The following is a 24025-nucleotide window of genomic DNA, read 5'->3' on the forward strand; positions in this document are numbered from 1 at the left end:
ACAGTGATGCTGTTGTTTTTAAACCAGGTATTGGTACTTTTGGCAGTGTGGACAGGTGCCAAGTCCTGCTGGAGAATGACATTTCCATCTCCAAAAAGCTTGTCGGCAGAGGGAAGCATGAAGTGCTCTAAAATTTCCTGGTAGACGGCTGCGCTGACTTTGGTCTTGATAAAACACAGTGGACCTACACCAGAAGATGACATGGCTCCCCAAACCATCACTGATTGTGGAAACTTCATACTAGACCTCAAGCAGCTTGGATTGTAGCCTCTCCACTCTTCCTCCAGACTCTGGGACCTTGATTTTAAAATGAAAATTGGAACTCTGGGACATTGTGGAGTGTGTCAATGACTGCCTTCTGGACATCTGTCAAGTCAGCAGTCTTCCCCATGATTGTGGGTCCTACTGAAACAGACTAAGAGACCTTTTTAAACACTTAGGAAACCTTTGCAGGTGTTTTTGTTAATTATTCTAATTTACTGAGATAATGACTTTTGTGTTTCCATTGGCTGTAAGCCATAATCATCAACATTAACAGAAATAAACACTTGAAATAAATCACTCTGTAATGACTCTATATAATAAGTTTCACTTTTTAGATTGAAGAACTGAAGAGCTGCTCTCCTGAATGACGTTGCTTATTTTTTTTGTTCCTGCGCCCCTCCATTCCTGAGATATAGCCCATCTTCGCTGTATATAAATCTAGTCTTTTTAGCCAAGTGGGTGTGGACGTCATGAAGCCTCCCACCAAGAAAATATATGACCATGCCCACTTGGATAACATGAAATTGACATACAAAGAATAAAAGGCCATGTTTCAGGATTGGAGAGGTGCAGGAATAAAAAGAAAAAAAAACAGATTCAGGAGAGTGGTGGCATTTTCACCATGTAAAATAAAAATACATATTTATGGTAAATGGCAGGTCCTCTTTGATTATTACACAGGTGTAGTTGTGTTTTGTTCATAATTCATACATTATTTGACAACTTGTAAGTTCTTTTCTTTTTTTTTTTATCTAAAGAGCTCCAAATTCCCTGTAGGGCTATTTGGTGTCACCACTAGAGGGAGCTTATGAGCTTTCTGCATACTATTTATTCATTGGACACTCATGGTATGCAGTAAATTTCCAAGCTCCTCCCCTGCAGAATGTTAGTATTTAACCCTATGCAGGGTTTTCGGAGATCAGCATCAGAAAAATGAAGCATGAACCCATCTAAAGACATACATTACTCCAGCAGAAAATAGTGATTCTTTCAATATGGAAATTAAAACTAGTTTGTTAAATTAAATACAAATTTGATCTTTCCCTCCCGGTCCATCACCTGTCCACCATGTACAAGAAGTTTTCTATCATCCCTCTGGCCGTGTCGTACATCTCTGACAAAAGAAGTCCATTGATCACCCAGTAGGAATCCCTAAGGAACAATTTATGGGAAAAAAATCATGCGGTTTTACTTTAAAGGAAAAGATAAAGCAAAACCAGAAATTGTACGCAAATCTGACTATATGACAGTATCTCACAAGTAAGGAAACACCCGTATACACCTGTTGGGTCATGTCACCATCTTGGCAGCCACCTTGAATGACGCCATCATGGATTCAACTTCAATTTTTTAAATGGTAACGTAGATGTGTGACACATCAAACTGGTAGAGAATTTTACCAAAAAAAGAATGGTATGCTTCATGGTAACCTCATCCTATTTGTTTTCATGTTACAACAGAGATTTCTCTTCTGGTGGGGTGCTGTGAAGGATGGCATTATACCACGCAGAATGTGCTTAGATCACGGGCTGCCAAACCATTTTTGTTTTTTGTGGGTGCTTCTTTACTTTTGAGACCTCCTGTATATTAGTTTAATTCCGGTCCATTATTTACAAGTGAGTTACTCATGGACCAAGCTACACTTGGATGTCTGTAGAAATTCATTTTCAGTTTAAAGATAGCTTCACCTTAAAGATAATCTGTATGATGTAGGGCAAGGAAGACTGATTCCAATGATGTGTCACTTACTGGGCTCCTTGTTGAAGTTTTCATAAAATCACTGTTTTATCTGCTGTAGCTCTAGCAGTTCTCTGAATGCTGAGCTCTGTATAACTGCGCCCACACCACTGATTGGTTGCTTTCTGTATACACTGTGCATAGGCAGAAAGCTGCCAATCAGTGGTGGGGACAGGGTTATACAGAGCTCATGAGTATGGAGGACTACACAGCAGCAGGTTTACTAGTCCTCTAGGGACACTCTTTTATTAGTAGGAGATTAAGTGACACATCGCTGGAATCAGGGTCTCTACCCCTACGTTATGCTGCTCTCCTATTAGGTAGCATAAACCTGGTGACAGATTCCCTTTAAATTTATAATTCAGAATTCAGAACTGCCCCAGATTTTTCACCCACCAGTAGTAAAATTCTATGAATCGACCTCCTGGTACTATAACTGGGTTTGGGACATAGATTTGTGAGTGGCGATCTGGTTGATTCTTAACGTTTTGACTTATCTGAAAGATAAATAAAGAAGTCTCTGTTATGATATGCACCTAGTCATTATGACTTGAGACAATAAACTGTAATTTTGATTTTTTTTTTTGCTCACCTTTCTCCCCAAAGACTTCCAGAGATCATGAAGATCAGCAGCCCACGAACGCAATTCTGAATCAGTGATATGATTCAAGAATTGAGGACTGTCAGGAAAAAAATTGAAAAAAAAAAATTAATAATCAAAATTTGTTTTAGCCTGCCGATTCTTTCATACAAAATCAGTATAAATCAGGGACTTGCTGCCTTCGTCCCCAAAACAAGTCAAACTGCTTTTGGCCCATATGGCAGAATAATATGTATAGCAACTGTCCCGATTCTCATGCTTTGTAGCCTGCCATGTGCTCTCTCTGAATGGGCAGTTTCTCTTCATCAGCATTCCACTGGCACTATAGGTGCTAGACCTTCCTAAACCTCACTTCACACCATGCATTGGACCTGTCATTGTCTAATGGCTGGCCTGTCTGAACCAAAAGATCACCTCTTTGTTATGCCTATATGTAGTATGATAGACATACAAAAGAAAATGGTCTTAAGTGAAATGCATATGAAAGTGACAATGGTCACACTCTAGAATATACTATGTAAACCAAAGCTCTGAGAGCAACCTCATAACGAGTGAAGAAATGATGCACATGTGAGTAAAAAATATATTTTTTATTGAAAATAATTAAAATCTCAAAAACATAAAAAAGGCAAGGTATAGCTCAAAAAGGGATGAAAATAATCACGAAAAATGGTGACGCCTGTAATAGATAATAGTTGTTACAAGTATGTAAGGACCAGTACATAATAAGCCAGGCGATAGAAATATATATTATTTATTGGTACCATTTATTGGAAGAAATTTCACCTTTCCCTATTTTCTATGTATAAGTCAATAGGGCAAGGTGAAACTGCTTCTAATAAATAGTACCAATGCATAGATCTTTAAGGAAAGCCACAGCAAATACAAAGTCACATAACATACTTAACCGCTGACAAGACGCACCATCCCCCCCAATGCACGTTTCACCTTGCTTCCTCAGGAGTATGATAGACAGGAGAGGAGGAGCATGGAGGCAAGGACCGTACACTACTTATTGTAAGCCTTTAACAACATTTTAAAATAAACTGATAGCCTATATAGCACAATATCCAAAAGTACAGTAATGATAAATGAAGACTTGTTAGTTCACCAAGCTCGCACCGATCCGGTCGGAGCAGACACACTGTCAGGAACCAGCAAGTTATTAAAAGATCCAGTGTGTACAAAGTCACAGTTAATATGAACAAAACTTAACACTAATGAAATTGTTTCAGATCTCCACGGTATCCAATAGGGCAAGTAAATTAGTACAAGTGGCTTAATGGACATATGCGTTTCACCTAGACCCATGATCATGAGTAATAAGGCATCTAGCTGAAACACGTGGGTCCATTAAGCTACCTGTAACTATTTAGTTACGTGCCAGATTGGAGATTTTAAACAATTTCATGAAATGTTAAGCTTTATTCATACGTACCTGGAACTTTGGACACACTAGATCTTTTTCGAACTTGCTGGTTCCATAAGTTCAGTGACCATTTAGGTTCGGTAAAAGGGAATTGTACAAATCCTTTAGTATATACCTCTTGTGCCAGTCCTGGGGGCTCCACTCTTCAAATTCGGTTCCAGGAGGAGCAAAAGTCGTGTTGACAAACTCGATAATCTTAGACCGATCAATTGGAGGGTTTTTCAGCAAATCCTGAAACTTGCTTATTACTTCAGCTGGAATGATGATATGTGTGATATTTAGTGCATTAGTATATTTGCTTCATTGCATACAATATGTTATGTCTATGAGTAGCTTATTTAGGTCACAGTTAGGGTTATGCATATGACAATATTATGGCAAGCTCTGGATTTAATACCCGCAGTAGTCTATGGAGCCATACTGTACATCCATATGGATGTATCCATGATTTCTCGACATTCGTCATGTTGCATTGGATACTGTAGTACAGAAGGGGCAATCCCCCCCTTACTGCATTGCTTAATACAGAGGCATTCGAATTGTCTGCAGTTCAGTAGTGCAGAATTATTTCTCCTATTTACCAAGACCTAGAATTGAAGTTTTATTTATAAGAAAAACTTCCATCTTAATTCTACAAATGTATCAAGCACAAAAGTGAATACTTATTCCAGCAACACTTCACTGGACAAAGGTCTCTGATGTGATACTGCCCCGGACCTTTGTCCAGTAGAGCCTGGCATGTCATGTACTTCTCTGTGTTATCGGGCTGTTTTCACACTGTAATCTTACTCAGCTACAATAAGATATGGCAATTTATTACTATGTGCACACGTATTTGCTGCAGAAACTAGAGTGTTCGCAGGAAAAAAATACCCATGTACTGTATTATACACGAATTTGGTGCATTTTTTATGCATTTTTACTTACATTTTTTCCCCATTTACTTAAACAGGTGAAAAACACTGAAAAAAAATGCTAAAAGAGTTGAAATGCTGCAGATTTGAGGTTTCAAATTCACAAGGTAAAAAATAAGCAGCGTGTGCTAGATTTCAGAAATCTCATTCACCTTGCTGGTGCTAGAAAACGTTTTTTTTTTCCTTAGTAAAAAAAAATATTTTTTTATTTGTCCTTGGAAAAAAAATGCAAAATGGGAAAAAGCCCTTAGAAAAATAGAGATAGTGATGTTTTGTTTTAGGATGATGAAAACTTAAGACCCCCATACACATTAGATTAAAGCAATCTGAACCCGCTGATATAGGTGGGATTGAGCCTCCATTTAATAGCTATGGGGGCCTCCTGACTTTTCCATTCAGGCAACGGCCCCACTATCAGTATTCGGTCAGTATTGTTTCTCAGGAGTAGGAGCCAAAACCAGGAGTGGGTGATAAATGCAGAATTTGTGATTTGTTTCTATTCTACCTTTTCTCTGATTGTTCTTCACCGGGTTTTGTCTCCCACTCCTGAGAAAAAATACTGACCAAATACTGACAGTGGGGCCGTGGCCTTAGAGCGCAGTCAGATGGCCGTATAACACAGACGATGATCACATCGCAATGCTCGGACTGGCCGTCGGCTCTCCTCACCCAAGCGTGACAACCTGTATTTCTATGCAGCTGTCAGGAGAGCCACCAGCCAGTCCAGGCATTGCAATACGATCCTTGTCTGTTATACAGCTGTCTGTCTGCGCCCTAAATATGATATTGGGGGAATTTCAACGGCAGATCCTTTAGTCTGGCACTGAGATAAGCCTCTCTCGTAGAGCACACAGGAGCCAAGAAGAGTATTCCTGCGTATCGAAGCGACGGTAGCGATAGCTGCGGCCGTCAGCTATCTGATGTGTATGGCCAGATTTACTCCTTAGCTCTAAAATGTGTAATCCACTTTTAAAAAGAAATAGATCTAATCTCAGTTGCTTAAAGCGTGTCTACGCTAATTGATGTTTTTGCTTGAAATGCCCTGAAAATTGGTGAGGGTCCGTGTCCTGAGTCGCACAAAGATTCTTCAAGACACTTGTGACAAATGCTCAGGAAGAAGGAGCGCTCTGCTGTGTATGAGCGGGCACACCAAAAGTCTATCAGCCCAGACTCCTGCTTCTTGACAATGTTTTGAACAATCAGTGGGGGTCTTGGGACCTAAACCCCCCCACTGAACTTTAGGGCTTTTCAGACCCAGTGACATATTAAAAAAAAAAGTGCACATAAGCTTTAACTATACTGTATAATATTGGACTCGTTAACAATATCATCTTGAAACTAGAATTTCTAATATATTTCCAAAATAAAAGAATCATTGCAATGTAAGGGCATATATCAAGAAAGGCCGAAAACAGAATGTATACAACATAGGGAGATATCTTCATTCTTTACTTATTTGTCAGCTCCATACAAATCCATTTCTATCCCATTTGGTTTTTGTGTGATTTTTTTCCTATTATACCAAATTCTGTTTTTCTATATACCAAACCTTACCATATAAAAAAAAGACTACTGATCTATACGCAACATGAAAACATGGGAGACTTATTAATACATGACAATTGTTATACACACTGTATGTACTTTTCTGTATACTTAAAAAAGGTATGTGTGGTATATACCAAACATAGAGAGAAAACTCTGAAGTGGTCAGTAACTTAAAGGGAATCTGTCACCAGGTTTTGCTACCCAATTTGAGAGCAGCATAATATAGGGACTGAGAGCCTGATTCCAGAAATGTGTCACTTACTGTGCTGCCTGCTGTAGTTTTAATAAAATCCCTGTTTAGTATCTTGCAGTTCTCAGAATGCTGAGCTCTGTATAACTCCGCCCACACCATCGATTGGCAGCTTTCTGCCTATACACAGTAAGCTGCCAATCAGTGTTGGGGTCATACAGAGCCCATCAATATGCAGGACTACATAACAATTCTCTAGTGATAATCTGCTGAAAAATCAGAGAAAAGTTACATCAATCAGCCAAGTAAGTGTCACATCGCTGGAATAAGGGTCTTTACATTATGCTGCTCTCAGATTAGGTGGCAAAAACCTGGTGACAAATTCCCTTTAAAGGAAGTCTTTCAGCTCAAACGGACTGTATAAAATAAGCACACTGCCTTGTAGAAGATATAGCCGCTATAATAATCGCATATTTAGGGATCTAACTGCTGCCTCCATTGTACAGAAACTGTAGTTTCATCAAATATGCTAATTAGGCTTATTTGTGTACCCTGAGTGTGGCCAAGAGACTCACCGTTCCACTCACTGGTTTTACATGACCTGGTGATTGACAGTTGCTGGAGCAAGCACAGTCTGCAGAGCAAGCTCGGATTAGCCAGTGCTGTGAATCACCGGTGAGGGAGGCAGAACAGTAAAACCAGTGGACAAAAAGGTGCTCTGAGCCTCTTGGTCACAACAAGGGTGCACCGAGCATCCTAATTATTATATTTGATTAAACTTCAAATTTTTGCAGAACGGAGGCAGCGATAAAATCACTAAAGGTGCCATTTTTATAGGGACTATATCCCCTACAAGGCTACGTGCTTAGTTTATACTGTCAGACTCCATCTAGTAGGTAAATAGTACATACTGTATACTAAATAAAACATGAAGCTATTATTAATGTAGATTCCAAAATGAAACTGACCGGGTGCATACAGGAGGCCCATGTCTACAAAATGTTTATCATCGGTGAAAATCTTGGCAAGCTGGACATGATGCAGGATGTCCCCTGTACAATAGATGTTACTGAGAAAAAGAAGGAGAAATCATGTTAATGATCATAACTTCTATGGGAGGAGATATGGGAAAGAGCAGGGAGCCCGTCATGTCCAGAAACACTATTTAGCTGTTTATATAAGGTTAATCTGCTGATATATAGCATCAAAATCCTGCCCGGCTGCCTGCCCTACTGAAGCAGCGGCTACAGGGAAAAAATATCTTAGATTCTCCCTGTATCCATTCACTTCCCATCATCGGAGCGGGGCAGGGAGCTGTTACAGTCATCACTCACTACACGGTGAGCGCGCTGCAGTCACTCCTCAGCACTTTGACTGACTGGCAGGTAGATCTGCACACACACGATGCTGAGCTGGCTGTCAATCAAAGTGGGGAATGATTACAGCGCGCTCACTGTGTGCTGAGAGCTCAAAGAAGGAGAAAAACCGACAAGAAGAGTCCATGGTAAGTGGGAACTCTTAAATACAACTTTATTAATCAAGTATAACAAATAAAAGGGTGGGAAAAACAACCAGATAGAAAAGTGGACAGAACTCCAAGTGACAATCACAAAGGTAAATATACTGTATATCCATTCAGATGTCTGACAAAAAAATAATATAATAATAATAAAAAAGATGTAGATATATAGATATAGGTTGATAAAATAGTTTTAGTAAGATGGAGATCTATATGGGTATCTATGAATATATTAGGAATCAAATAAAGTGCAATAGTGCATAGATGCATAAAAACTGCAGTGATATCTAAATGCCAAGACAAAATGTAATAGTCAGGGAGCATTAGTTGACCAGGGTTGTGTCTGACAAAAATACAGGTAAAGGTATGTAGCTATGGGCAACCTATGTAATTAATAAAGTGCAGGTGCATAGAATCCACATGGTTGCTGCTGAGTATGACAACTACTCCTATAGAGTTATCATGGAACTATACCAATTATCCATATAATGGTGAAAATAACATAATTTAAACTATACCTGTGAAAGAGGGTCAGTGGTGATATGTGATATGTCACAAGGAGGCATCCACCCTGACGCACGTTTCGGCGTCTGCCTTTGTCAGGGGATGTGCTGAGCAGTAGCTGTAACCACTCCCTGCACCTTCCTAATGACTGAAAGCAAGCGGTGGCAGGGAGGATACCAGTTCATTTTTTTCCTGCAGCTGCTGCTCCTGTAAAGCAGCCAGGAAGGATTTTAATGCTATTTAACTGCAGATTAACCCTATATCTGAAGGTAAATAGTATTTCTGGACATGACAAGTTCCCTTTAAAGTGGTTGTCAAAACATTATTACTTTTCACCTATGCAGTGAATGGGATATAAGTGTCTGAACCCCACAGATCACAAGACCAGGGGTCTGTTTTCTCTAAATGAAGCAGCAGTCGCGCATACAAGATGCTTTTCCATCTTAAATTTTATCTCCATCAGCCTCATGGACTGTGAATGACGCGGCACTGCTAAGTGTCTCCATCCAAACTAAGCAAATGGGACCCCAATTCTAGTGATCAGTGGGGGTCACAGAGACACTTATCTGGTTCATAGCTGATATGTGTCAATCTTAGGACAATCCATTTAATTATGTAAGTCATCAGTAATTACATGGAAGAACTACAGTATGTAGTAAATGAGGTAAAAAATGAGGGTATGTTAAAGGGAGTCTGTCACCAAGTTTTTGCTACCTCATCTGAGAGCAGCATAATGTAGGGACAGAGACCCTGATTCCAGCAATGTGCCATTTAGTGTACTGGGTGCAGCTGTTGTGATACAATCAGTTTTTAGATGTAGAAAGTAGCAGAGCTTAGAAAGCTAACCCCGCCCACACCCCTGACTGAGCAGCTGTGGTTGGACCAGGAGGCACACTAGCACCAGTCTGGGCAGTGATAATCATTTGCTGATAAAACATTCATTATATTGAAACAACAGCACACAGCCTAATAAGTGATACATCACTGAAATCGGAGTGCCGATGGGAGTCAGTATGTGCGAGCAACCACATATGTTCCATTTAAATGCTGCTGTTGGAGGTGGCCGGAGCTCAGCTCTGCCTGCGGCTTTACACTGGGAATGGGAAAATCTGTATTCACTAAAATAAACTATAAATAAGCTGATTTCTCAAATAAAATATATTAAAAAGTTTCATATTTTCATATTCATTTATGAAAAAATAAAATTGCAGTTTCTCATTAAGAATTGGATGTGAATATAATAGCTTTGTGTTCCTGTTTACATTTGTTTGTTTTTTTACTTTGATTAATTGTATGGCATAATTATGCTAATGAGAGATATCGTATAAAAACTAGCTAGCTACACTGTGTCTTTGCATGATAAAGGCTTACATGTTTTGGAGCCATAACCTTGCCACCTGTTCCCATGGACTAATAAAACACCATCTTTTTGAGTTGGAGCCTGTTATTGAGTGTTGCCCTCTTTCTTTGAAGTTGTTGGGTTAGAACATGATTACTGGCACCAACATATCTATTCCAATTATATAAAGGTGTTCAGATTATACACTTCACAAATGTCACATAAAATCCCAAAATGTGGAAAACTTCATGGGGTATGAATACTTTTTCAAAGCACTGTATATATTAGTTCTTCGGCTCTACCACTAAGATAATCAATTGTAATGTGCCATCATTAAAACCAATCAGAATGTAGCAATAAGTAGATTTACACTCTTTATGGAAATTGGAAATAATACTGATTTCTTACCTCTCACATGGAGGAGGAAGGTCTTCCGTGTGAATATTTTTCTGTAAGACACCAAATAGCACACAGAATGATAGCAGCCATCGCGTCCAGTCCATGATATGTCATAGAGACTACAACAAGCTACGTTCCTTCTGGACAGTCTAGGCAGTGAAATTATTGTCATGCGTTATTAATAGTTTATCTTTGGCACTCATCCCTGTGCCTTCTTTCTCCTGCACCCATGTGCTTCGTCACTTTGTCACCCTTTATTTCTTGACAGCATTAGGTCCTGACTCCTGATCTAAGTGCAAAGTCTCAGCCCTGCCGAGAAACTTTTCCTGTAAACAAGGGTTGAAGAAACCATGAAACATAGAACGAGAAGACAAGTGTGTCCTGTGCAATATCTTTCATGACCTAAAATTGATTTTTTTTTATTTTTTTTTTACATTAACATAGACTAATATAGAACATTAATTGAAAAACAAGTTCTATTCCAGCATTTGTTATAACATGCTTTTGTGCTGGAGAATCTTTTAGAAAACTTATACGTCTAGAAAAAAATACATGTTCTGCCAGACTGAGAGTAAGGAGAAATAGGCCATGCTGAAAAGGGAGGACTGAGATAGCAGTCGCACTTGGGCCTGGAGTCTGGGGGAGGTGGAGGCCCCACCGCCCAAACAAGACATGTATATTATAAATAGCACATAGTGATTGGGAGACTGTGTTACAGATTTTGCATTCAAGTTACTCTTCTAGCTGCAGCTAATTTTATTTTAAAAGAGTAACTGTCATTTTAATTTTTATTTCATATTTCAATAGAACAGATGAAAATAAGAAACTTTGCAATATATCTTATGAGTGAAATCTGCTTTGTTTTTCTGCTTTGTTTTTCTTCCAGGACTGATCATTTGTTTTCAAAATTCACAAGTCACTGGTAAAATCTGTCTTCAGTGAAGACAGATTGTTACATTACTAACATAGAATCTTATCAGCACCAACTGTCTTTCCTATATAGAGGAGAGGGAGGAGCTAGAGGCAGAGCTCCTCCCTCACCTCTATATAGAATCTTATCAGCACCAACTGTCTTTCCTATGTAGAGGAGAGGGAGGAGCTAGAGGCAGAGCTCCTCCCTCACCTCTATATAGAATCTTATCAGCACCAACTGTCTTTCCTATGTAGAGGAGAGGGAGGAGCTAGAGGCAGAGCTCCTCCCTCGCCTCTATATAGAATCTTATCAGCACCAACTGTCTTTCCTATGTAGAGGAGAGGGAGGAGCTAGAGGCAGAGCTCCTCCCTCACCTCTATATAGAATCTTATCAGCACCAACTGTCTTTCCTATGTAGAGGAGAGGGAGGAGCTAGAGGCAGAGCTCCTCCCTCACCTCTATATAGAATCTTATCAGCACCAACTGTCTTTCCTATGTAGAGGAGAGGGAGGAGCTAGAGGCAGAGCTCCTCCCTCGCCTCTATATAGAATCTTATCAGCACCAACTGTCTTTCCTATGTAGAGAGGGAGGAGCTAGAGGCAAAGCTCCTCCCTCACCTCTATATAGAATCTTATCAGCACCAACTGTCTTTCCTATGTAGAGGAGAGGGAGGAGCTAGAGGCAGAGCTCCTCCCTCGCCTCTATATAGAATCTTATCAGCACCAACTGTCTTTCCTATGTAGAGGAGAGGGAGGAGCTAGAGGCAGAGCTCCTCCCTCACCTCTATATAGAATCTTATCAGCACCAACTGTCTTTCCTATGTAGAGGAGAGGGAGGAGCTAGAGGCAGAGCTCCTCCCTCACCTCTATATAGAATCTTATCAGCACCAACTGTCATATCCAATTTCATTAATATGAAAGTCTGTCTTCACTGAAGACAGATATTATCCGTGACTTGTGAATTTTTAAAACAAAATATCAGTCCTGGAAGAAAAGGAAGCAGATTTCTCTGATAAGATATATTGTATAGTTTCTTATTTTCACATGTGCTATTGATATATGAAACATAAATTAAAATGATGGTTACTCTTGAAGTTTATTCCTGATGTCTACACTAACCAAGAAAGTATGTGAATGATACCTGCAGTTTGGTCCTACTTGGGAACCATATATATAATATGCCATATGGGTTCACATTATAGCACCATATGAGGGAACATGGTTTGTTTTTGTTTGTTTGTTTGTTTTTTTTCATTAACTCCTTCAAGACTTATTGATTTTTTCATTTTAGCACTTTTATTTATTTTTTTTCTTCCTTTCTTCCAAGTTATCCATTCACATAGCCAAATGAGGGTTTATCTTTGGCAGGATGAGTTGCAGTGTCAAACGACACCATTCATTTTACTGTATAATGTACTGAAAAACAGTAAAAAAAAAATAACCCAAGTGGTGAAAAAACCCCGCAATTTCGCCATTGTTTTTTGATTTTTTTGTTTTTATAGCATTCAGAATGCACTAAAAATGATCTAACAATCCGATTCTTCAGGTTAGTAGGATTATAGCAATACCAAACTTATAAGTTTTTTTTTCCATATTTTAGCAGTTAAAAAAATATGAACTTTGTAAAACAAATTCTTTGTGTTGCTACCTTCTGAAATGTGTAACTTTTTTAATTTTTCTGTCTATAGGGCTGGATGAGGACTTGTTTCTTCAGAGTTGTAGTTTTCATTGTTAGCATTTTGGGTTACAGTCAACTTTTTGATGACTTTTTATTGCATTTTTGGGGGGGTAGGGGGAGGTGGCGACAAAAAAAAAATGGCGATTCTGGCATCTGATTTTTTTTCTTTTTGGCAGCTCTCTTAATATTTTTTATATTTTGATCGATTAGACTTTAACAGATGACAATTCCAAATATGTTTATTTTTTAAAATGTCTTTAGTTGTGAATGAGGACAAGGGTGGAAATGTAAATGTTTTATGTTTTTTATATTTTAAAACTTTTTTATATTTATTTTTTTTAGTCCCCTTATGAGCTTAAACATGCAATCTTTTCATTGCTCATACTAAATGCTGAAATACTATATAGTGAAATCGACATTCTCCTATGAAGTCCATACATTATGCATGTCACCTGAGATGAAAATGTATGTCATTGGGATTAAAAAAGAGTAACATAATGTTGCAGCCATCACATCACCAATTTTATTGCTAGAAGCCAGCAGGCCTAGAGGTTTTCATTTGGATGCAAGGCAATGTAAGGGGGCAATATTGACTTATAGGATTGCGAGAAGCAATGTCGGCTCACCAAGTCTGCAGCTTTGCTCCTCCCTGGTGCGCGGCAGTAAGGTGGTACTGGTTCCAAAACATCAGATATACCTGACGTCCCACACTCCTGATCCTCGGTCTCTTTAAACCCTTCCCTTTATCCAAACAAATAAAAACAGGTTAATAGGACACCATTGTCCCCCCTAATATGCGTCTTGTTTTGTAGATCTTCTGCAGCAAAAAGTGTTGGCAGGAAAAAAACTGCATAAAATACGATTTTTTTCACAATTTGACACATTTTTACTTACCGTTTTTCCCCATTCATTTGAGTAAGTGGAAAATCCTGCACAAACACTGAAAGAATTGACGCTGCAAATTTTTTAAAAAAAACGCTTTGACGGTTCAAATCAGTAAACTAAAAATCAGCAGATTTCAGAAATCTCATTCAATTTGTTTGTACTGTAAAATGATGTGGTTTTTTTTCCGCATTGGCAAGAACGCAGCATGTGAACAAGCCTGAAATGTTTATTATCACAGCCTGACACCACACAGGAAGTTTTCTGATTAAATACTTCCCCAATGTATGGAGGTTGTCACACGTGATTAACACCAACTGCTAAACACAGACATTGTATATTTAAACACAGCAGATTAGATCAGGAAACACATTGCACAGAGGACACTTCTGGATCGTGACATAGTGTAACCGTTATGCTATAAACTAAATATATCAATGCTAATATATAGGACAGCCTGATGTTTAATCCCCAGGACGTTCTGGTCTTTGATGTGAAGATCCAGGATACCGGCCAGTTCAGCAACAGTCGTTTTCTATTTCCTCCTTTGCTGCTAATATTAAAACATAATCTTTGGTATAATTAATATAATTTTTTGAGTGATTGGTGAGGATTAGTGATGAGCGAGCAAACTTGCAAATACTTGCCCGAGCATGTCAGTACTCGGGATGCTCGGCGCTCGCCAAGTACTTGCGAGATGCTCGGGCGGATGCTCTGGTCCCCTCCCTGCATGTTTGGCGCTCTTTACAGAGCCAAGGAACATGTAAGGATTGTCTGCCACTCATTGTAATGCTGTAGCCATGTTGGTTGTGGCATTACAGTGATTGGCTGGCCGCACAGCATCATCAGGTCTATATCAGACCTGGCGCCGCCATGCTCATCACAGTCACTCCGGAATCAGACAGTGTAGGGAGAGGTGCTGCTGAGCTAGGGAGAGATTTGATCGTGTATTAGGTAGTGTAGGTATTCTACAAGATTCTCTACATATACATCTCAACTAACAGTCCTAATCTAATCCAGCTGCAGAGATATCAGTGCTAGGCAGGCAGGCAGGGTATATAGCAGACTGCAGTGCACATAGCAAGAGGGTCCACTCCAGTTCTGTCTGCTGGTGCTTTTACAGATATTTGTAGAAATAGCCCCAGGTATCAGGGGCCAGGAATATTTTTTTTTATCTTAATCCTGATTATTTGCTTAAAAAGCTTGGTGGCACTGCAGAATACAGCCAGGTCCTTTCCATATTACAGCGCTAAAAATCCAGCTATTTAAAACTGTGGTTTGTCCGTCACACGGATCACATATAATTGCACTGAAAATTCTGCCATTTCTGGCCTCCATTTAAATTTTGTTGCAGTGTGTCAGCGAAGTTATTGACACGAGGTCGCTGTTAAAAATAGTTACCTACAGGCCAGGTATTTAAAACTGTGGTTTGTCCGTCACACGGATCACATAATTAGCGTCACCATCCCGCTTCTCTGTCTTCTGAAACGCTCTCTGCTCACAAACAAAGAGGATGTATTGCAGGCAGAGCACGATGAGAAGGAGCAAGGAACCATACAGGGTGATTACAAACAGCTCAACCTCATCTCATCCCAACGTGGATTGGGTGACAATGAGGAAGAGGAGGAGGAGGAAGAACAGAAGCTAGTTTAATGTGCTATGGACGACACTACCTGCACAACTGTCATATCGTCTGTTCAGTGTGGATGGCCTGAGGACAGGGAGGAGGAGAGCAAGGTCAGTCGTCCTCTTGGTGAGGACACGGAAGTCTTGCCTGTTAGCAGTCTGGTACGCATGGCTGAGTTTATGTTACGCTGCCTTTCCCGTGACCCTCGCGTACTCAAAATTTTGGGTGACAGCCATTACTGGTTGGTGACACTTCTAGACCCACGCTACAAGGAGAACTTTTTATCTCTTATTCCTGAGGTGGGCAGGTCTACAAAAATTGGACAGTACCAGAAGGCCCTTGTTGCAGAACTATTAAAAAAAATTCCCATCTGAAAACGCTGGCGACAGAGGTCACAGTTCTTGGACAACTAAGGAGTACAGGCAAGAGAGACACAACGCCAATCCAGCAGAGGCAGGGGAACACTGTCAAAGTTCTGGGAGAGTTTTCTCAGCCCCTCCCATCGCACAGGCCCTGAGGCTCGGGGTTCTCTCACAAGAAGTGCAAAGTTTGGGAAGATGCTGAGGGAGTACCTTGCCGACCGTACCAACGTCCTCCATGATTCCTCTGTGCCTTATAATTATTGGGTATACAAGCTGGACAAGTGGAATGAACTGGCTCTCTACGCCTTGGAGGTCCTGGCCTGCCCTGCCGCTAGCGTTTTATCAGAGTGGGTTTTTAGTGCCGCTGGTGGAATTATAACTGATAAGCGCATCCGCCTGTCAACTGAAAATGCTGACAGGCTGACTCTTATAAAAATGAACAAGGGCTGGATTGGGCCAGACTTCTCAACACCACCGAATGATAGCAGCTTAATATAAACTCAAATCCAGTGTCTTTTTTTTCACACACACACATGGGTATACGCTTCCTGATTTTGTCTATTTACTCTTGTCCTCCTCCTTCTGCTTATCCTCCACCACCATATCACCAGGGTGACCGTGGTCCGTGATGCAACACCCACATCATTTTTTTAAAGGGTATTTATGATGCCCATAAAAAAAAAGTATACAGTATGTTCATGTATACCCCTCAGGGGTAAATGTTTGTCAGCCCATACACTTAGTGCATGGGCATTACAAGTATAGGAGACCCACTCCTTTCTAATGGGAACATTTTTTTATGAGGCCCTCCTCCACGTCTTTTCCAAGGTGAATTGGAGTACCTCACAATTTTTGGCAGCCCTTGCATTCACTGCATAGGCCAACACTATGGGAGACTCACTTCCTAATAATGGGAACATTTTTTTTTCAGGCGGCCCTCCTCTACGTCTCTTCCAAGGGGCATTGGAGTATGTCCAAATTTTTGGCAGCCCTTGCATTCACTGCATACGCAAACAGTATGGGAGACCCACTTCCTAATAATAGGAACATTGTTTTCAGGAGGCCCTCCTCTAAGTCTCTTCAAAGGGGTATTGGGGTGCGTCCAAATTTTCAAAGGAATATTGGGGTGCGTCCAAATTTTGGGCAGCCCTGCCACTCACTGCATACGCAATAACATTATAGGAGACCCACTCTTTAGTAATGGGAACAACAAAGCATAGCCGGCTGATGGCTCTCTAAGAATAGTGAGGGCTGACTGCTGGCCCTTTAAGAATAGTAAAGGCTGCCTGATGGCCCTATAAAAATAGGCTTTGTGACTTTCAAAGTCACTCCTTCATAAATGAAACAGGATGTGTCTGATCATGTCTCACACACCACATGGCCAGATAAGGTTGTATAATGTTAAAATGACACATCCCGGTGAATGCATTTGTCACGGTTGAAAGTGACGCACCCCCTGGGCCGTGGGGTACTCGGTAGCCGGGCCGGTAGGTGCTGGGGGATGTCACGGTGGCAGTGACCCGGTCCGTGACCCAGGGCGGTCAATAAAAAGGGAATAAAATAAAAGGAATAACGTTTTTGTAGTTAATGTTCGTGACGCGACCTGTGGTATGTGGCTATATGGGGCCGCCGCTGCGGTGCAAATCCTCTGGAGCTGGTGGTGACGCAGCAGAGTTGGTTCAGCTCTCCACAGGTAGAGCTTAGCTCCAGGGCAGGATGTAGTGATGTTATGAGGTAGATGTTGCTGGTGCTGTGTAGTGCAGGGCTGATGATGGCGCAGCAATAATTCTAGGACAAAGTGAGGTGCAGTGTTCAGGTTTACTCACAGTTGTCAGATTCCAGGTTCCCAGCGCCAGGGTAACCTCCCACACCGTCCTGTGTTTACCAAGGAAGGGGTTCAGCAATCTCCCAGGTGTTTCAGGAATACATAAAGGGACCCCATTCTGTGTGCCTTCCTTGGTCGTCTTCCTGCGCTGGCTCTCACCCTCCTGCTCTGCGCCTTGAAACCAGTGTCCCAAGCCGGTAACCTCGGATTTTGGTGGGCAACGTGCAGTCCCTTGAATCCTATGCGGCTACCTTTTTAGCGATTTAGTTGCGGTTGTGAGCAGCTGCACCTTGAAAGTGCAGTAGCCTCCGGTTTCTAGCTGAGCCTTGTAGTTCTCCACTAGTTAGGGGCCAGTCCCCTTTGCGGCCTGATCCCTCCATGTTCTGGTAGATTCGGGCGCACGGTGTCACGGGTGTGTCGCCACGAAGATCGTCACGATTACACAGCCTGACTTCTCGCAGCTGACTTTTTGGTGCTTTGTGTTTTCGGCAGTGAGGGAGTTAATTCTCTTTCTCTCTGTGCTAGACGAGGTCCAGCCTCGCCCAGCTGCAATCAATGCTGCTGTAGTGAGTCTCCTTCAAATGCCTGCTGGTCTGTTTGGGAAGTGTCGGTGAAAGCTTTTCATACAGACTTACAGAGCGGATCGTGGTATTTGGAGTTTCTGAGATAAGTGTATTTGGAGTTTATTTTCCCTTCCTCGCTTTATCATTTATCTCCTTTCCCGTTGGTGTTCCCTCTGTTGTAGTAGTGTAGTCTTTGTATGCAAGGTGGTTTTGGTTTTTCCCTTGTACTGTCTCGTTCGTCTAAGTACTGTGTGTGGGCATATTATTACTTGTCCTCTTTTGTTGTGATCGGGGTCCTTCTCAGGACTAGATTACTTAGGTGCAGGGATCCTCAGGAGGTAGGGGTTACGCTGGCGGCCTGGACCTCTGTACCTTTAACAGTACCTCCAGGTTGAGGGATTAGTCAGGGCCCCAGCTTAGGGTCAGCTTAGGCCCCTACCTCCAGTATACAGAGACAGTGTGACATTTTCACCGACCCACTTAGTTTTTCTCCAGCTACCATGGATCCAGTAGCCGGTCTAGCTCGGCAGTTGCAGAGTTTGTCCATGGAGCTGGCGGACGTTAGGTCCAAGGTTTTGCATCCTCTGGAGCAAGCCGGACCAGAACCTAAAGTAGCTCTCCCTGACAGGTTCACTGGGGGGCGGGACAAGTTTTTTGTTTTCCGGGAGGCATGCAAATTGTACTTTCGGCTGCGGCCTCGGTCATCGGGGAGTGAAGAACAAAGGGTGGGAATTGTCATCTCGCTCCTACAAGGGGACCCACAATCTTGGGCGTTCTCTCTTCCCCCGGGCTCCCCGGCTCTCCAGTCAGTGGATAGGTTTTTCGCTGCTCTGGGACTCGTATATGATGACCCAGATCGGATCTCCCTTGCTGAGTCTAAGTTACGTAGGATCCAGCAGGGAGATCGTCCGGCGGAGGAATTCTGTTCGGAGTTCCGTAGGTGGGCCACGGATACCCAGTGGAATGACCCGGCTCTTAGGAGCCAGTTTTGTCAAGGTTTATCCGACAAATTACAGGATGTGTTGGCACAGTATGACTCTCCCGCGTCACTGGAAGCCGCTATGGCCCTGGCTATTCGCGTTGACAGACGGCTTCAGGAGAGGTGCGGGATAACTCGACCCCCTGTGATGACTTCACCTCCTACAAGGTCCCCTCATATGGTGGTTCCCCTGGTCAGTCCAGAGGAGCCTATGCAATTAGGAGGGACATCATTTCGGGGGAGGGGACCGGTGGTGCGCCATAAGACAGGAAGGTGTTTCTTCTGCGGGAAAAAGGGACATTTTATTGGGGGGTGTCCATCCCGTCCCTTGCAGAGTGAAGAGTCGTCGGAAAACTGTTGATCCCAGGTTGTGTGGTGGACGGCAATCTGGGAGTAGGTATTTCGTCCCTAGGTTCGTCTCAGTTTCTCGTACCGGCGGAGGTGGTGGTGGGTACGAGAACTGAGAGGATATCTGTTCTTCTGGATAGTGGGGCCGGGGCTAATCTGGTTGATGCTCGGTTTGCCCGGGTTCAAGGTATGCGATTGAGTGAGTTGGCTAAACCCATCCCCATATTCTCGATCGATGCCAGGCCTCTCGGTCAGGGAAGTTTTTTGCAAGCTGTGCATGACGTAAAACTTCAAGTGGGGGCGATACATAAAGAACTGTTGTCTTGCTACGTGTTGGAGGGTCTTCCCACTCCTATAGTGTTGGGCCTTCCTTGGTTAACTAAGCATAACCCGGTTATTAATTGGCAAACCAGAGAGATAAGCCAATGGAGTAAATTCTGTAATAAAAACTGCATGAACACGGTCATCGGTGCGGTTACTCCTTGGGTCTTACCTCCATTTCTGGCGGACTTTGAGGATGTATTCTCGGAGAAAGGGTGTCAGGAATTACCTCCTCATCGCGAGTATGACTGTTCTGTAAAACTGCTCCCTGAGGCCAAGTTACCTAAAGCTAGGTTGTATAACCTTTCTGGTCCTGAGAGGCAGGCCATGAAGGATTATATTTCAGAAAGTCTGGCTAAGGGGCATATTAGACCTTCATCTTCACCGGTGGCTGCGGGGTTCTTCTTTGTTAAGAAGAAAGATGGAGGCCTACGCCCTTGCCTGGATTTCCGTGAACTTAATCGGATTACGGTCCGAGATCCGTATCCACTCCCACTTATTCCCGATCTCTTTAATCAGATCGTGGGCGCCAAATGGTTCTCTAAGTTGGATCTCAGGGGGGCGTACAATCTGATTAGGATGAAGGAGGGGGATGAGTGGAAGATGGCGTTTAACACTCCGGAGGGGCATTATGAGAACCTTGTCATGCCATTCGGTCTGACTAATGCCCCGGCGGTGTTCCAACACTTTGTTAATGACATTTTTCGCCGCCTGGTGGGACAGTTTGTTGTCATATATCTGGATGATATCTTAATTTACTCGCCGGATCTGGTGTCTCATCAGGAGCACGTTAGGCAGGTGTTACAGATCTTGCGGGATAATAAACTGTATGCCAAATGGGAAAAGTGTGTGTTCGCCGTACAGGAACTCCAGTTTTTAGGCTTCCTGGTTTCAGCGTCCGGTTTTCGTATGGACCCTGGGAAAGTGCGGGCAGTTCTTGAGTGGGATCGGCCAGAGAATCTTAAGGCACTACAACGTTTCCTGGGGTTTGCTAATTATTACCGGAAGTTCATTCGTAATTTCTCGTCCATGGTTAAGCCTCTCACAGACATGACTAAAAAGGGGACGGATTTTTCTAGGTGGTCTGACAAGGCTTGTCAAGCATTCTCCTGCTTGAAAAAATGTTTTGCCTCGGCACCCATACTCATTCAACCTGATGCGTCACAGCCATTCATTGTAGAGGTAGACGCTTCCGAGGTAGGGGTGGGAGCAGTATTGTCACAAGGTTCGTCCCCTGGTAAGTGGCATCCGTGCGCCTTTTTCTCTAAAAAATTGTCGTCCGCTGAGAGGAATTACGATGTCGGCAATAGGGAACTCTTAGCCATTAAGTTAGCTTTTGAGGAGTGGCGCCATTTTTTGGAGGGGGCAGTCCATCCGGTCACCGTCATCACCGATCACAAGAACCTGCTATATCTGGAGTCCGCGAAACGTCTGAATCCCAGACAAGCTAGGTGGTCATTGTTTTTTACCAGGTTTAATTTTGTCGTTACATATCGTCCTGGGTCAAAAAATGTAAAGGCGGATGCCTTATCTCGTAGTTTCCCTGGGGCCGGGAATACGGACGACCCGATTCCTATCCTTCAGGAGGGGGTGGTGGTTTCGGCAGTATGCTCTGAGCTGGAGGAGGAGGTATTGGAGGCTCAGGGGGACGCCCCTGTTGGACCTCCGGGGAGACTGTTTGTTCCAGATCAGTTGCGACAAAAGGTGATCGAGGCACACCATAACTCAGTTTTGGCAGGACACCCGGGGAGTAAAGCAACTGTGGATCTTCTCTCGCGTCGGTTTTGGTGGCCTAACTTACATAAGGAGGTGGTAACTTTTGTCGCGTCCTGTGGGGTTTGTGCGCGCTCTAAGACCTCACATACCCGTCCGTCTGGGGCCCTCTTACCTTTGAAGATCCCGGAGCATCCTTGGACTCATCTGTCTATGGACTTTATTACGGACCTCCCTCCGTCTTCGGGTAAAACGGTCATACTCGTTGTAGTGGACAGGTTCAGCAAGATGGCACATTTTATCGCTCTTCCGGCTCTCCCTAATGCTAAAACTCTTGCGCAGGTGTTCATTGGGGAGATTGTGAGGCTTCACGGGGTACCCTCCGATGTGGTGTCTTATCGGGGGTCTCAGTTTGTGTCCAAGTTCTGGAAGGCGTTTTGTGCACGGCGGGGGATGCATTTGTCATTCTCATCGGCTTTTCACCCTCAGACCAACGGTCAGACGGAACGTATGAACCAGAGCTTGGAGACATATCTCCGGTGTTTTGTGTCAGAGAACCAGGAGGACTGGGCTTCTTTCTTACCTCTGGCAGAGTTTGCTCTCAATAATAGGCGGAGCGAGTCCACTGGTAAGTCCCCGTTTTTTGGGGCATATGGTTTTCACCCCCAGTTTTGTACTTTCAGTAGGGGGGGCTCTTCGGGGGTTCCTGAGGAGGAACGATTTTCCTCATCACTCGCTTCAGTATGGAGAGGGGTGCTGAAGAATCTGAATACTATGGGGAACCGATACAAACGTATGGCTGATAGGAGGAGAGTGTCTGGTCCGGACCTAAGTGTGAACGATCGGGTATGGTTGTCTACCAGGAATATTAAACTTAAGGTTCCCTCCTGGAAACTGGGTCCCAGGTTCATCGGGCCGTACAGAATCAGTTCTATTATTAATCCGGTGGCATTCCGTCTTGACCTCCCCCCTACGTTTAAAATTCACAACGTGTTCCACAGATCGTTGCTTAAGAGGTATGTGGCGCCGGTGGTACCGTCACCTTTACCTCCCCCTCCAGTGGTGGTCAATGGTAACTTGGAGTTCCAGGTATCAAGGGTCATCGATTCACGTTTTAATCGCCGGTCCCTTCAGTACCTGGTTCATTGGAAAGGGTATGGTCCTGAGGAGAGGATGTGGGTTCCTGCGTCGGATATTAACGCAGACCGATTAGTTCGGGCCTTCCACACGACTCACCCGGATAAACCTGGCCCTGAGGGTCCGGAGGCCCCTCGTAGAAGGGGGGGTACTGTCACGGGTGTGTCGCCACGAAGATCGTCACGATTACACAGCCTGACTTCTCGCAGCTGACTTTTTGGTGCTTTGTGTTTTCGGCAGTGAGGGAGTTAATTCTCTTTCTCTCTGTGCTAGACGAGGTCCAGCCTCGCCCAGCTGCAATCAATGCTGCTGTAGTGAGTCTCCTTCAAATGCCTGCTGGTCTGTTTGGGAAGTGTCGGTGAAAGCTTTTCATACAGACTTACAGAGCGGATCGTGGTATTTGGAGTTTCTGAGATAAGTGTATTTGGAGTTTATTTTCCCTTCCTCGCTTTATCATTTATCTCCTTTCCCGTTGGTGTTCCCTCTGTTGTAGTAGTGTAGTCTTTGTATGCAAGGTGGTTTTGGTTTTTCCCTTGTACTGTCTCGTTCGTCTAAGTACTGTGTGTGGGCATATTATTACTTGTCCTCTTTTGTTGTGATCGGGGTCCTTCTCAGGACTAGATTACTTAGGTGCAGGGATCCTCAGGAGGTAGGGGTTACGCTGGCGGCCTGGACCTCTGTACCTTTAACAGTACCTCCAGGTTGAGGGATTAGTCAGGGCCCCAGCTTAGGGTCAGCTTAGGCCCCTACCTCCAGTATACAGAGACAGTGTGACACACGGGTGGCTTCCGCACTCACCGTGCCCCTGGGATCCCCTCACTCCTGGAGCCTTCCCTCTGCTCCCGTCCTCTTCCAGCCTGTCCTCCTGGGCCTCTCAATCTGGGCCCGCTCCTCTCTTTCCGAGCAGAGCTCCTACAGACTTCCTCCTCAGACTCATCTCTCTGACTGAACTCTTTCAAGATGGTTCCCCTTTTTATACTCCTACTCAAGTGCTCCCCTGATCTGCTTCCTCCACCCACACCCACTACATGGTTCCCCCTCTCTCGGTTCCCCCACTTCCAACCAGGGACAGGGCTCAGCATAAGCCACTGCATCTTGCCCTGCCTGCTGGTCTGGAATGGTGTAGTGTTGGATGCAGGTGGGTGGGTCCCGGGCAGTACTCCCTCCTTACCTGAGAGTCGGATACCTCTGTGGCGACTGAACCCGCAGGGGTGCCACAAAAGCAATGCAAAAG

At 43.3% G+C, this 24025-nt stretch overlaps 1 protein-coding gene across 2 annotated transcripts in view; it reads right to left on the reverse strand.

Annotated features, from left to right (window-relative positions):
- TREH (trehalase) overlaps positions 1 to 24025 on the reverse strand; it is a 54462-nt gene that overhangs the window by 15819 nt on the left and 14618 nt on the right. Inside the window, exons 2-8 of one of the 2 annotated variants that reach the window (XM_073656663.1) lie at positions 13661 to 13775; positions 10454 to 10494; positions 7652 to 7752; positions 4147 to 4285; positions 2594 to 2681; positions 2398 to 2498; positions 1324 to 1416 (exon numbers count right to left, since the gene is read on the reverse strand). In XM_073656663.1, coding sequence (XP_073512764.1) covers positions 1324 to 1416; positions 2398 to 2498; positions 2594 to 2681; positions 4147 to 4285; positions 7652 to 7752; positions 10454 to 10494; positions 13661 to 13775 — 678 coding nt within the window. Of the gene's footprint in view, positions 1 to 1323; positions 1417 to 2397; positions 2499 to 2593; positions 2682 to 4146; positions 4286 to 7651; positions 7753 to 10453; positions 10771 to 13660; positions 13776 to 24025 lie in introns of those variants that run through there. The other variant, XM_073656664.1, reaches the window with a different exon arrangement.

Source organism: Phyllobates terribilis, unplaced genomic scaffold, assembly GCF_046119375.1.
Source record: "Phyllobates terribilis strain yellow unplaced genomic scaffold, ASM4611937v1 Scaffold_12__6_contigs__length_324123572, whole genome shotgun sequence".
NCBI lineage: Eukaryota > Metazoa > Chordata > Amphibia > Anura > Dendrobatidae > Phyllobates > Phyllobates terribilis.